We start from the raw sequence: 14,459 nt of genomic DNA on the forward strand, positions 1-14,459 counted from the left end.
GCTACTTGTTTAACCATTTCCTGGTGGCTCAGAGAGACCCATCATCCATGCTGATGGTCTTAAAGGGGTTGTAAAGGTTCGTTCTTTATTTTATAAATAGGTTCCTTTAAGCTAGTGCATTGTTGGTTTACTAACCTTTTCCTTCAATTTCCCTTCTAATTGTTTTTTTCTTTGTTTTCTTTGTCTGAATTTCTCACTTCCTGTTCCTCCTCAGTAAGCTGTTCTGGCTGACTAACCCGGGTAACCCCCATGGATGGTGGGGGCAAGCTTACTGAGGAGAAACAGGAAGTGACTGCACTAGCTTAAAGGAACGTATTTAGAAAATAAAAAACTAACCTTTACAACCCCTTTAACCGCTTAACGACCACCGCATGTATATGTACGTCCACAGAATGGCACGTACAGGCATATGGGCGTACATGTACCTTTCCGCGGGTCGGGGGTCCGATTGAGACCCCCCCCCCCCTGCTACATGTGGCAGTCGGGAATCGTCGGGGAGCGATCCGGGACGAGGGCGCGGCTATTCGTTTCTAGCCGCCCCCTCGCGATCACTCCCCGGAGCTGAAGAACGGGGAGAGCCGTATGTAAACACGGCTTCCCCGTGCTTCACTGTGGCGGCTGCATCGATCGTGTCATTCCTTTTTATAGGGAGACTCGATCGATGACGTCAGACCTACAGCCACACCCCCCTACAGTTGTAAACACACACTAGGTGAAGCATAACTCCTTCAGCGCCCCCTGTGGTTAACTCCCAAACGGCAACTGTTATTTTTTACAATAAACAATGCAATTTAAATGCATTTTTTGCTGTGAAAATGACAATGGTCCCAAAAATGTGTCAAAATTGTCCGAAGTGTCCGCCATAATGTCGCAGTCACGAAAAAAATCGCTGATCGCCGCCATTAGTAGTAAAAAATAAACAAATAATAAAAATGCAATAAAACTATGCCCTATTTTGTAAACGCTATAAACTTTGCGCAAACCAATCGATAAACGCTTATTGTGATTTTTTTTTTACCAAAAATTGGTAGAAGAATACGTATCGGCCTAAAGTGAGAGAATTTTTTATATATATATATATATATATATATATATATATATATATATATATATATATATATATATATGTTTTTGGGGGATATTTATTATAGCAAAAAGTAAAAAATATTGATTTTTTTTCAAAATTGTCGCTATTTTTGTTTATAGCGCAAAAAATAAAAACCGCAGAGGTGATCAAATACCACCAAAAGAAAGCTCTATTTGTGGGGAAAAAAGGACGCCAATTTTGTTTGGGAGCCACGTCGCACGACCGCACAATTGTCAGTTAAAGCGACGCAGTGCCGAATCGCAAAACCTGGCCTGGGCATTTAGCTGCCTAAAGGTCCGGGGCTTAAGTGGTTAAAGATCGGATGCTACCCTTTCCTGTCAAAGCACACTCCACTAAAAGTGCCTTTTGGGTTTTTCAGCACCCAATGTTGCCATCTGGTCTTCTGTTTACACATTTTCTTTGTTTTACCAGGAAGGAGTGCAAACCTTGTCTGATGCTGGGTACAGGAACAGGGTCCTTAATTCACCTTTGCAACAATAAATAAAATATAACAGTTTATGGCACAGTGTTTACTAGCTTGGTATTACTTGTTGCTCCCAACTTTGACTGATTGCAGCCTTGTGCTTCAGAAGTCTAGATGAGAAGATACTAAAATTAAACTGCTAAAGTTGTATAATAAATAATAGTGACATATATGGTGATTTATCTTCTTATATACTCTTTAGGAGCCTGGGTTCCTGACCGCATTTGATTATAGCCTCAAGAGGAAGATGGTGTTTCACATCTCTACAGGAAGCCAGGAACTTGAGTAAATTATTAATGGTTACATAAATATATCTGCTACTAAAGCATTATGTTATTATTATTTATATTATCAAAGGAGAAGTCCAGCCAAAGCTCGTTTGGCTGGGCTTCTTCTATGGATCACAGGAGTGCAATTCGTTTTGCACTCCTGTTTTCAGCAGAGAGCAGGATGAAATTCGCTTTTAAGCTGAGCTCTGCCCACATACTGCAGTAGTTAACTGATTGTTTATGCCTAAGGTATGGTGGCACTTTTACTTACCACAAGTATGCATTGGGAGCTTTCTGGTACCCATTATTTACCGTGTTGGGAGAGCGCAGGGAGAGTGCTCTCAGCGCAGTGAAATGTTTTCTTTGCACCGCATATATGCGGCTGGCTGCTTGACGTTAAAGCCCACACACCAAGAGGCTGCATATATGCTCCAGGTATGTGGAAAGTGGTTAATCTGACCATACACATATAGGTGCCATCTGAACAGAAAGATCTAACAGATTCAGCCACCCATGCTACACAGTGTGGATGGATGAATCTCCCACTGCAGCTATAACATTTTGAATACCAGCTATGGACCAGAGATCAGAACTATGGCAGCTTCATTGGTCCCTGTTTCTAAAAACTCCACTCTCCAGGTCAGAATAGTATATTAAGGAAATTATTGCAGAGTTGTAGCTGCTTTTGTCTGTCCCCATCCCTCAGTGGTTGTGAGGAGCTTTTTATTTTTTATTTTATCTATGGCCATGTGTGTGTGTGTTTTCTGGCAGCTAGGCACTCTTGCTGCCACACCAGTGATTTACTTTAGCACAGTAATGTTTCTGTTTCTGATGGCCAGGTATCGTAGTGCCCAATCTGCCGTTTGAATTTATGGTTTTCCTCCCCTCTCAGGCTGGAGGATTATGATGCAGCACACAAAAAGGGCTGTATGTGCACAAGCACCATGCCTTTGCTCTCTCTCTCTCCCTCTCTCTTTGGATTTTTTTTTCACAGCCGCTCTTTGAGAGATTTTTTGCACACATTCAGTGCAGCATTCAGTAAAAGTCTTTGATACCTGGAAGCTGATAAAGATGCAGATTGTTACTGGGCTATCTGTGTTGTTGACATTGGAGCATTGCAGGCCAGTCAGCTACGCTCATATTTTATCAACACTATATTCTGCTCTGCAGCCTGGGCTTGGGGACCCAGCAAGGGGCAGCAAGCACACCTGTAGCTATTGCATTCAGCCTGCAGTGACAGTGGCCACACAGTCTACCTCCCTAGCTGGCCATTGAGTATTTCAGGAGAGTGGGATGTTTCTTTTCACTTAAGGTGCTCAAACTTTGCATTACTGTCTAGTGCTAAGTGAAAGGGTGGTTGTTCTACAGTTAAAGATGACCCACCAACTAAGGAACCTGTTTGCACAATGTGCAAAATTTGCTTTGAAGCATTGGGGAATTGTATCTTCTGCACTTTTCATAGATCCCAATCAGCTGCCTGTGTCCGACCCCTTTTTTTTTTCATCTGTTCCAAAACCAAATTTAGGTTTTTGTTCCATCTTAAATTTAAAGACTGCAAAGGGCTTTGTCCGCTAAAAAAAAATTTCTTTCAGTTATCCATGGTGCACATTCTCAGGGTGGAGAAATGACAGTCACATTTTCTCTTTCGTCCATGGATGGACACGGCTTCCTTATAATCTTAACTGTACGGTTATGTTCTGTCTATCAGGAGAGGACTAGGCAGACATGTTAATAGTTAAAACATGTAATCTTTAGCAAAGCTGAAAGAGGGGGGAGTCCGCGCTTGGGATGTAATTAGTGCTGCTGCCTCCCTAGGGGAACTCAGTGATGAGATCAGTGATGCAATATAAGAGTGTTGGGATGGTGGCGCTGCAGATTGAATCACCCTAAGGTGTTCACAGTCCCTGTATAGACACAGGTGTTGGGTAATCTGTAAATGGGAATAGTCCAATACAGTGAACCTCCCTGTTGGAAAAACACAATCCTTCAGAATACCCTGTTTAATGGTGCCAATTATATAGCTACCGCATAGATGGTAGATGTTGGGATGTCACTGTGCAAGATCTTGTACCGAACCTGATACCCCAGAATGTGGATGTCAGGTAAAAATTCTCATTGCAAAACAGTACCAAGTGAAAAAATATATATATGAACCAGAAACACAATCGGTCTGCAAGGTTAAAAGATGTGGACAGGATCCTGTGCAAGCGTGCTGAAATCACTCAGCTATGATTATCAGCCAAAATAAGTGAGTAATTATAAGGTATGTCCTGTGCGTTTAAATATACGTGTCACTGCATATAAATAAAATAAACAAAGTGCAACTAATGGCCCCTGTATATTCCCAGGGTGTCCAAGGGGCGCTGCGCACCCTATCTGGTGTGTCTGATAACCTGATGATAGTGAACGTGAATCCTTATAAGAGGTATCTTATAATAATAAAAAGAAAATTTGTTTATATATAAAAAACTTGTGTCCGGTAATGACCAAAAAATATTTTGTGCAATAAATACTGTGAACTCTCAAAAAAAACAATAAAAATAAATAAACAGAAGCCCCACAGGGGAAGGCTCCACACAATTAGTAAAGCCTTTCAACTTAGTGTGCAAATATTATCTTAAAAGTTCACATGTGCACAGGAGTCCAAGCAGTTGAAACAAAGTAACAAAAGGAAATAAACTGGAAGGCGTGGCAGCCAAACAAAGTTTATGCAAGAAATGCTGGTCCTGTGCTGTCAATCCTATATGCAAGTTAACCCTTAATTAACTGGTAACTATGGAGTCCAATGAAGTGCGTTGTAATAGCGGTGACAGCTGTGCTCCCCCACATGGGTCCCCACTCACCAGATGTCGTCACCCCCCAGGGGGCAAAAAGCTGGTGGTGATGGTACCTTGATGTCTGTAAGGTTGCGATCTCCTGTGATGGATCCACAGATTTCTCCTTTAATCAGGAAACAGGGGGTCTCTGGAGTGGTTTCTCAGGTGTCAGCGATATGTCACTCAATGGTTAAAAAATTAAGAGAAAAAACGCATTGCGTGATACGTTTTAAGTTGATGGGGTATAACCCAAAAAACTACTTTTAATAAAAAGAAAGAATAAAAATAAACAGTGGGAGTGGAGACTCCACTATAGTCCCTGCGCAGAGGGAAGCTCCACCGAGCAACTTTTAAAAACAGAGTAAAAAATAAGTTGAAAGGCTTTACTAATTGTGTGGAGCCTTCCCCTGTGGGGCTTCTGTTTATTTATTTTTATTGTTTTTTTTGAGAGTTCACAGTATTTATTGCACAAAATATTTTTTGGTCATTACCTGACACGAGTTTTTTATATATAAACAAATTTTCTTTTTATTATTATAAGATACCTCTTATAAGGATTCACGTTCACTATCATCAGGTTATCAGACACACCAGATAGGGTGCGCAGCGCCCCTTGGACACCCTGGGAATATACAGGGGCCATTAGTTGCACTTTGTTTATTTTATTTATATGCAGTGACACGTATATTTAAACGCACAGGACATACCTTATAATTACTCACTTATTTTGGCTGATAATCATAGCTGAGTGATTTCAGCACGCTTGCACAGGATCCTGTCCACATCTTTTAACCTTGCAGACCGATTGTGTTTCTGGTTCATATATATATTTTTTCACTTTGTACTGTTTTGCAATGAGAATTTTTACCTGACATCCACATTCTGGGGTATCAGGTTCGGTACAAGATCTTGCACAGTGACATCCCAACATTTACCATCTATGCGGTAGCTATATAATTGGCACCATTAAACAGGGTATTCTGAAGGATTGTGTTTTTCCAACAGGGAGGTTCACTGTATTGGACTATTCCCATTTACAGATTACCCAACACCTGTGTCTATACAGGGACTGTGAACACCTTAGGGTGATTCAATCTGCAGCGCCACCATCCCAACACTCCTATTTAGCAAAGCTGAACAGCCCGCCCAGGGGGCGGTCCCTCTGGTCATGACCCTTTACACTGCACTCAGCAGCTCAATTTTTTTCTGCCTAGTAGAGGAGAAGGACCTGGCTCCCTTTTGGGCCCATGGTCCTGAAGAACTTTTTATTTATTTATTTATTTTTGATCCTGAGATCTACTATCAACTGTCGGCTGGGTGACGGCTACGTGCTGGGTTGGCCACGACATGCCCCGTTTGCTCCAGGGGTTGCCGGTGAGCTATATGCTCCGGGGTTCACATATGACTGGGCTACTGCTGTCTAAGTCACAGTGTGAAAATAAAGAAAAAACTGCGCTAAAACCAACACGTGACAATCAAGAGCTGCCAGCACTCTAACAAACAAAGTATAACAGAAATAGGAAATAAATAGTGCAGCGCTGAATAAATCAATCAAACATGATGTGACTGATAAAGTGACAAAAAATCAATATGTGCTGAGTGGTGAAAACCACAACTAAATACAGTAATATGGAAGTCCATATAGAGTAAACACACAACGTTGAAAAAATTCTTCCAAATGGCAACACTGGATGTTGAATGGTCGATTGCCTGAGCGAATCAAGGTTACTAGGTGAGGTACTCTTACCATGTGATGTGGACTCATCTGTTATACAACAGTGGGTCTGATGTGCTTGTGGTCTCAAAAGACCTAAATCAATGCAGGGGCTAAAGGATTTGCCTCCGGAACAAGCCAAATTTTGGGAGAATGTACCTAAAGCCTCATGTTTTACAATAGATGCCATGAGAGATTCTGTTCTACAATCATCGCGCCTTACACTCCAGCTGGTGCATATGCGCAGAGTTCTTTGGTTAAAGCATTGGTTAGCAGAAGCTCCATGCAAAAAATTTTTTTGCCAATTTCCCCTTCCATGGCGACCGCCTCTTTGGGGACGACCTGGAAAAATATATCCAGAAGATATCAAGTGGTAAAACCACTCTTTTACCCGAGAAAAAGAAAAACAAGCGACCTTGTTTTAAACGTTCTCTTTCCCCAGTTTCGGGAAAACCTGCCTCCTTTTCAGCCAGCCACAAAGGCCAAATGAAATCGGGCTCAGAAAAACGAGAGGCCATGGGGTTCAAGAGCTAACACGCAAGACCCCAAAGCCTTGCTGTGAAGGGGCGCCCCTGCTCGACCGAGTGGGGGGGGGGGCTGCTTCGTCAGTTTTCGGCGGCATGGCAGACAGAAATCCAGGACAAGTGGGTAGTATCCACAGTATCCTCAGGGTACAAACTGGAATTTCAAGAGATCCCATCTTCTCAGTTTCGAAATTCAAGACTCTTCAAAGAGCCACAAAAAAGAGGATCCTTCTTCAAAGGTTTGGATTACTTGCTGTCTCAAGGTGTAGTTACAGAAGTACCCCCAAAAGAGCAAGGTTCAGGTTTTTATTCAAACCTCTTTGTGATACCAAAACCAAATAGATGTCAGACCCATCCTGGATCTAAGATCTCTAAATCGGTTTCTTAAAATTCACCATTTCCGAATGGAAACAATTTGATCCGTGGTCGCCACCCTACAAGGTGGAGAATTCATGGCGTCCATAGACATCAAGGACGCATATTCACATGTACCCATCCATCCTGCGCACCAAAGATTCCAAAGGTTTGCGGGAGAACAGCGCCACTTCCAATTTGTGGCCCTGCCCTTTGGTGTAGCTACCGCACCCAGAGTATTTACAAAAGTGCTAGCTCCTCTGTTGGCAAATCTGAGGACACAAGGCATAGCGGTAACGGCCTATCTAGATGATCTACTTGTGATAGATCAGTCAGTGGCAGGATTAGATCACGCTGTGCTCACTACGGTAAAATACCTGGAGCATTTAGGATGGATTGTAAACCTACAAAAATCCTCTCTACAAGCCCAAAGAAGGGTATAGTATCTGGGCATGATCATAGACACAGCCCAAAGCAGGGTATTCCTGCCAGAGCCAAAGATACAGTCTCTGAAAGACCTGATCCACAAGATCAGGACAAAGAAAGGGCCATCTATTCGCCTTTGCATGAGGCTATTAGGAAAGATGGTGGTGTAACAGCTCTGGTGAACGCGAGTGAACCACAACTGCGGTTAGCAAGGATTTTTGTTTATTTTTTCAAAAAACAGTTTTTATTAGACACAGGGTAACCCCTGTGTCACAGAGATAACAGTACAAAAACTTCAGCAGAGCAGTAGCAAAAACCGTGCATATCACATTGCAACAAATTTCAAGGCAGATATCAGGGGGAGCTCCGCGGCCCCTCACGTAAGCAACTAAACCACAAACAGTCTGCCGGAAGCCGAATCGTAGCACACTTAAAGGAAAATCTTGAATAACAGAGCGAAAACAAAAGGAAGGAATCAGAAGGGAAATGAAGAAGAAACAAGGAGGGGGGACTGGAAAAATGGATATTACCGCGCTTATCAAAGGAGGGGAAACAGAGAGGGGAAGAAAGGGGGAGGGGAAATGAAAGTGATGAGAAGTGGAGGTACAGCTGCGGCACTGGAAGGTGTATCAAACCATAAGCAATTGAAAATGGGGAGGGTAGTGCTGCGCTAATCAGTGGTGAATGGATAAGTGAATAAACAGGTGGGGGAGGGGAATGAAAGTAGGTGTAATTGAAATGAGGAGCAATATAGCCCAAATGGCATCAGCATAAAAATAAATATAAATGATCAGTGAACAATAACAGTAATGGTGCAAATCATATAACTACACAGGTTCCTCTTAATGTGATGAAATACACTATAAGTAATGGTGCAAAAAAAATCCCAGGTAACTGTGCTAAGTGACACTCCTATATTGGTGATAAACAGTCCATCAACAGAGTTTGAAAAATATTAGCAAAAAGTATAAGTAAAATTTCAAAAGTCCAAGAAAGCAAAAGTGCAAGTGTAGGTCCGCAATATGGAGTGAGAGGAAAATGGGTATCCAGTGATCCTTTTAGGGTAAGTAAGGATGTCCCCTTACCTTACTGCTGTAAGGTAACAGCATATAGATCCAACCACATTAGATGGTTCACTCGATGGGCTCTGATCCAACAACGGCAGGTCCTCCTTGGAGTTCTCGTCCCAGATTGGTCAGTTTCTCGCCCCAGTTTCTCGCCCCAGTTTCTCGCCGTCACTATCATGTGACTTCCTCAGGAGTAGGTTCCTACTCCTGAGGAAGTCACATGATAGTGACGAATACGCCTTTTCTCCCAGATCACGTCATGCATTTGCAGTCTATCCTGCAACCTGGTTGTCATTTTTTCCATCAGCTCAACATCCTTAATCCTAGCGTACAGGTCTGCTTGAGAGGAGGGGGGGGGGGCAGTCGCTTCCAATGGAGAGCAACCAGGCACCTCGCGGCTGTCAAAACATGCCTCATCAATTTTTTGGAGGACTTGGGGATTTACAGGGGCGATACCCCTAGTAAAATAGTTTTGGGGACCAGGGGGAACCGGCACTCCAAGGAGGCGAGACAGCAGCTGCTGAGTTTCCGTCCAAAACGGTACTATCTTGGGGCAGGTCCAGTATATGTGGTACAGGGTTCCCTTGGCTCCCTGGCAACCCCAACACCTGTCTGAGCTGGATGGATAGATAGCGTGGAGAAGCAAGGATTTCAATGCACTTCTATGTTATGTGAGAATTCAGTATTAGACCCCAGGCGTCACTCCAATCAAAGAACAGGAGTTTGGGGGTTCTCTACATCATCTCTCTCTCTCTCTCTCTCACATAAAGGAATGTGTTGAGCTACTAGGGGTGGACGTATTACAACATGCGTCAAAAGATTACAATGCACGTGAAGATTCCATAGCACTTCTTCATGCAAGTGGTTATCAGTACTGGACCCCAGGCGTCACTCCACTCAAGAACAGGAGTTTGGGGGTTCTCTACATTATATCACTTAAACATGAGGAAATTCATTAGGCCACTAAGGGAGCAGGTATAAAATACCTCAACCCTTAGCATAGAAAAGATAAGGCGAACATGTTCAGTAACTTAGGGCATGGGCCCATAAATACATAACAACTTGTGTCAAGCTCGTAGTAAATAGGGTTTGTGATAGCAACCAGTAGTTGCATAAGAGAGGCATATATAGCTCAGCTTAATTTGAGAGTATATGTTCCTTGAAGATATTCCACAGCAAACAAGCAGTAACACAACAGTCAGTCCCAAGCAGTATGTTAGTATCTAGCAAACCAGAGTTTTATATGCAACGAATGTTTAGAAGCAATATATGTTGCAGGTCTTTCTAAGGTATTACAGATGGAACAAATGCTACTTATCCGTTTTGCAGGGCTTGAAGTTAACAGCAAAGGATTCCGTAGTGTAGGGTGTCAGCAGGGAAGATCTGTCAGGGTGTCCCCAGCAATGGCAGCCTGGACGTAGTGAAGGTGGTAGTTAAATGTCCATGAAGTTGCAGGCTGGCTTGTTGTCCAGTGTGGGAGCAATGGTACCAGAGTTGTAGCGTGGCCGATACAGCTGACAATAATAGAACGGCGTGTGTAATACACGGCGCTCTGTTTATAGTTGTGAGGCATGTGTGCCGAATGCAGTGTTAATTGCATTTGGCACTTCCGCGTTCCAGGCTGGAATGCATGCGGCGCCGGGCAATGACGTCATTGCGCGGTCGCCGTATGCGGTCCAGCGTGGAACGCAATACGGCAACAACGCCGTTTACAGGTGGCCTCGTTCGAGGCTGTCCCTTCCGCCCAGTTTCATTCGAGACTTCAAAGCAGTATCCTAACTGCCTGGAACAAAAAGATCCAAGCTCTGGATTTACCCATGCGCCTGTCTCCAAGTAAGCTAAAGCTTCAACTGGCGGCTAAAGACCGAAACCTTGCGGAAAGAAAGATACTTTCTCCCAGGTCACCTGGAAGATGGCGTCTACGGATGCCAGCCTGTCGGGCTGGGGAGCAGTGTTTGAAGAAGCTTCAGCCCAGGGAACCTGGGCCAAGACGGAAGAGAGTCTGCCCATCAACATATTGGAGATCCGGCCAGTATATCTAGCCCTCAAACACTGGACATATAGGTTACAGGGCCACCTGGTTCGGATTCAATCCGACAATGCAACTGCAGTAGCTTGCATCAATCACCAAGGAGGCACCCGCAGTCAGAGTGCTCAGAAGGAGGTGAATCGAATTTTGGCATGGGCAGAAGATCATGTTCCTTGTCTTTCTGCAATCTTCATCCCAGGGGTAGAAAACTGGCAAGCGGACTATCTGAGTTTCCAGCAGCTATCACCAGGAGAGTGGACTCTCCAGCCGACAACTTTGTGTCCAGGACGAGAGATCCTCTAGCCTAGGGAACGGATGCTCTAATAATTCCCTGGAATCAGTTCTCACTGATCTATGCATTCCCTCCGATCCCTCTCTTACAAAGACTACTTCGCAGGATCAAAAAGGAGGGAATACCAGTAATCCTAGTGGCCCCAAATTGGCCCAGGAGGCCTTGGAAGCTTCCGCTTCGACGCGGCCTGCTGTCGCAAGGTCCAGTGTTCCATCCTTCCTTACAAAAGCTAAATTTGACGGTCTGGCTGCTGAGACCCACATTTTGAAAAAACGAGGCATCTCTGGTCGAGCTCTTTCTATGCTCATTAATGCTAGAAATCCAGACTATAGAGTCTGGAAAGCTTATGTTTCCTGGTGAGAATCAAGAGGATGGAATCCTCAAAAATATGAAATAAGCAGAATTCTTGATTTTTGCCAGTTAGTGGATATGAAATTAGCCCTTTAATACCATCAAGGATCAAATATCGACTCTAGCAGTCTTCTTTCAAAGACCGCTGGCATCTCATTCCCTAGTTCGAGCTTTCATTCAGGGGGTACTGCGGATCAATCTGCCAGTCAAGTCTCCCCTGTGCCCATGGGATCTGAATCTAGTATTGTCAGTATTGCAAAAGCAACCTTTTGAACCTATTCGCCATATTCCGCTGATTCTTTTGAGCAGGAAATTGTCCTTTTTGATTGCTATCTCTTCGGCTAGAAGAGTATCTGAATTAGCAGCTCTTTCGTGTAAAGAGCCTTATTTAATTTGTCACAAAGACAAAATTGTACTACGACCCCACCCGGCCTTTTTACCAAAGGTGGTGTCGGCTTTTCATTTAAATCAGGAAATTGTTCTGCCTTTTTTTTTTCTAGATCCGCAGCCAGCGGAGGAAAAACTCTCTGGATCCAGTGAGAGCAGTAAAAGTGTATCTGCAGGCAACCGCTCAGATACGTAAAACAGATGTTTTTGTTTATTTTGCCAGATGGAGCAAAGAAGGGCCAAGCGGCATCAAAATCCATCATCTCTAGGTGGATTCGACAAGTATTTGTTCAAGCTTATGGTTTAAAGAACAGGACCCCTCCTTTTTCTGTTAAGGCGCACTCTACTAGGGCGATAAGTGCCTCATGGGCAGTGCATCACCAGGCTTCGATGGCTCACATCTGTAAAACTGCAACTTGGTCTTCAGTCCACACATTTTCCAAATTCTATCCAATAGATGTGGAAGGACATGAGGATTCTGCCTTCAGGCAAAGTGTGCTGCAGGCAGCAGTATAAGGTTTCTTGTCCGCAAGCGGCCTGCTTGATCTGGGTCTCCCACCCTTCATATTGAGCATTGTTCTGGGACGTCCCATTATGTAATGGCTCTGTGTCCCGTGGTGTGCGATAAAGAAAAAAGGATTTTTATAACGGCTTACCTGTAAAATCCTGTTCTTGGAATACACCACGGGACACAGAGGTCCCCCCCCTTATTATGCAAACCTTATTGCTTGCTACAAAACTGAGGTACTTCCCTGAAGGGAGGAGTTATATGGAGGGGAACTGTCTTCAATTAGTTGTGCCAGTGTCCAATCATCGCTGGTAACTCTTAACCCATTATGTAATGGCTCTGTGTCACGTGGTGTACGATGAAGAAAAACGCCTGAGAAAAAACACTGGGCCTCTGAGCCCCCCACAAGGCAGACCAACCACACTAGAGCGGACCCGGACACACCGCGCAGCCCCCAGCCAGGACCCGGAGCCCCCCTCAAGATGTACTCCAAGAAAATGATTTTACAGGTAAACTGTTATAAAAAATCCTGTTATTTTTACCTCAGAAAGCCTGTCACGATCAGGCGTTGGGCTTGAAGGCCAATTGCAATAGCAGTTGAAGACTACCACTGACCAGCAAGATAGGTACACAGGCCTGGCAAATGACACAGGCTCACCTGAGGTGCGGAGTCTAAGTGCTAACCGATGTTCACCAGAGCTCCTGATGGTGGAGATGGATTTTGCTGCGTGTTAGCACCAGGTCGCAGTCCTCAGGATCGCCCCACCAGGGTGTGAGCAAGCCGGGGTACAGTAGCGGATAAGCAGATAAGGATCAAACAGAAGCGTGGTCAGTAAACAAGCCAAGGGATCAATCATGAGTGGCTGCAGGCTGTGATCAGGCAATAGAGTAGTCCAGGAACAGGCCGAGGGTCAATCACAAGTGGTAGCAAATACAGATGGCAGCTGGGCAGACAAATAGCAAGGCACAATAACCTGGCAAAGAGGAAGTACTAAGACAAGGCTTATATAGGAAGTTCATGGGAGGAGCAAGGGGTTCAAGGTTCTAGGCAATCAAGACACAAGGCAGGGATGTCCAACGTATCAGGTTTGTCCAGCAGATCAGACAGGGAGCTGTCCAGCATCCCAGATAGCTCAGTGGGAAAAGACAATGCCAGACACAGAAGATGGTCCCAGGTTTAAGCCCAGACAGCCTCGCTGTTCCTAATCCAGCTGGCGGCCATTTTCTTGTAGCCGCGTTGTTTCTATAGCTAATACAGCAGTCGGCCATTTTCTTGTAGCGCACGCCATCTTTGTAGGGATTTATACATTGGCTGGACCTCTAGTGCTGGTTTGTCATTCTTAACAGCGCAAACGGCAGATCACCTCCGACACCTCAGGCACACTTTGTGCAGGAGTTTAGAGTGGACGGCAGCGCTGAAGCAGTGCCTGGGTCAGGGCGGTGAGTCCTCTTGGAATACCAGTCTGTCTGGGCAGCTAGGAGGGTGGGCCTTTTCTTGTACCTTGACTTGTTCCCTGAGTGGCTGTCAAGTGTGTGGGTCAGCATGGCGTCAGAAGCTGGAGTTTTCTTCCCCAGACATTCCGGTGGTAGCAACCGGTGCCCCTGCACCTGCGGTACCTGTGGACGCTTTGTCGGCGGTCCTGGAATCATTTGTTGCCAGGGTGGAACGCACCCTCCCCCCACCATCTTCTGGGGAAAGCTCTGACTCAGACTCGGGCCTGGCTGTGAAACAGGACCCCTGTTCTGTTCAGAGTATGCAGACCAGGACCATTCGGACAGTGAAGAAGACTCCGTGTCCGGGTCAGCGCAGAACAAGGCGCTTGTTGGCGCACTTATCACCGCAGTGCGAGAAACCCTCAGGCTGGAGAATGCAGCTGGGGCATATACTGAGGTGTCGGTCCCTTTTGGGTCCCACAAGCCGACCCGCACTACTAAGGTGTTTCCTTATGTAACTTATTTTGATAAGTTTATAGACGAAGAATGGGAACGACCGCAGAGGACCTTTTCGGTCCCAAAACGCTTGGCGGTCCGTTACCCTTTTGAGGAGAGCCTTCTGAAAATATGGGCATCTCCCCCGGTTGTGGACCCCCCGTATCCCGGTTAAACAAAGTAACCACTATTCCGGTTGAGGGGACCCCTGCATTTAAGGAC

The 14,459-nt window shown here is 44.9% G+C and overlaps 1 protein-coding gene across 6 annotated transcripts in view; it reads left to right on the forward strand.

The window, feature by feature from the left end:
* Positions 1 to 14,459, forward strand: part of DMC1 (DNA meiotic recombinase 1) — a 530,416-nt gene that overhangs the window by 150,024 nt on the left and 365,933 nt on the right. For all 6 annotated transcript variants that reach the window (XM_040359476.1, XM_040359477.1, XM_040359474.1 and 3 more), the window contains one exon: positions 1,774 to 1,856. In XM_040359476.1, the coding sequence (XP_040215410.1) occupies positions 1,774 to 1,856 (83 nt within the window). The remainder of the gene's footprint in view (positions 1 to 1,773; positions 1,857 to 14,459) is intronic.

This window comes from Rana temporaria, chromosome 7 (assembly GCF_905171775.1).
Source record: "Rana temporaria chromosome 7, aRanTem1.1, whole genome shotgun sequence".
Taxonomy (NCBI): Eukaryota; Metazoa; Chordata; class Amphibia; order Anura; family Ranidae; genus Rana; species Rana temporaria.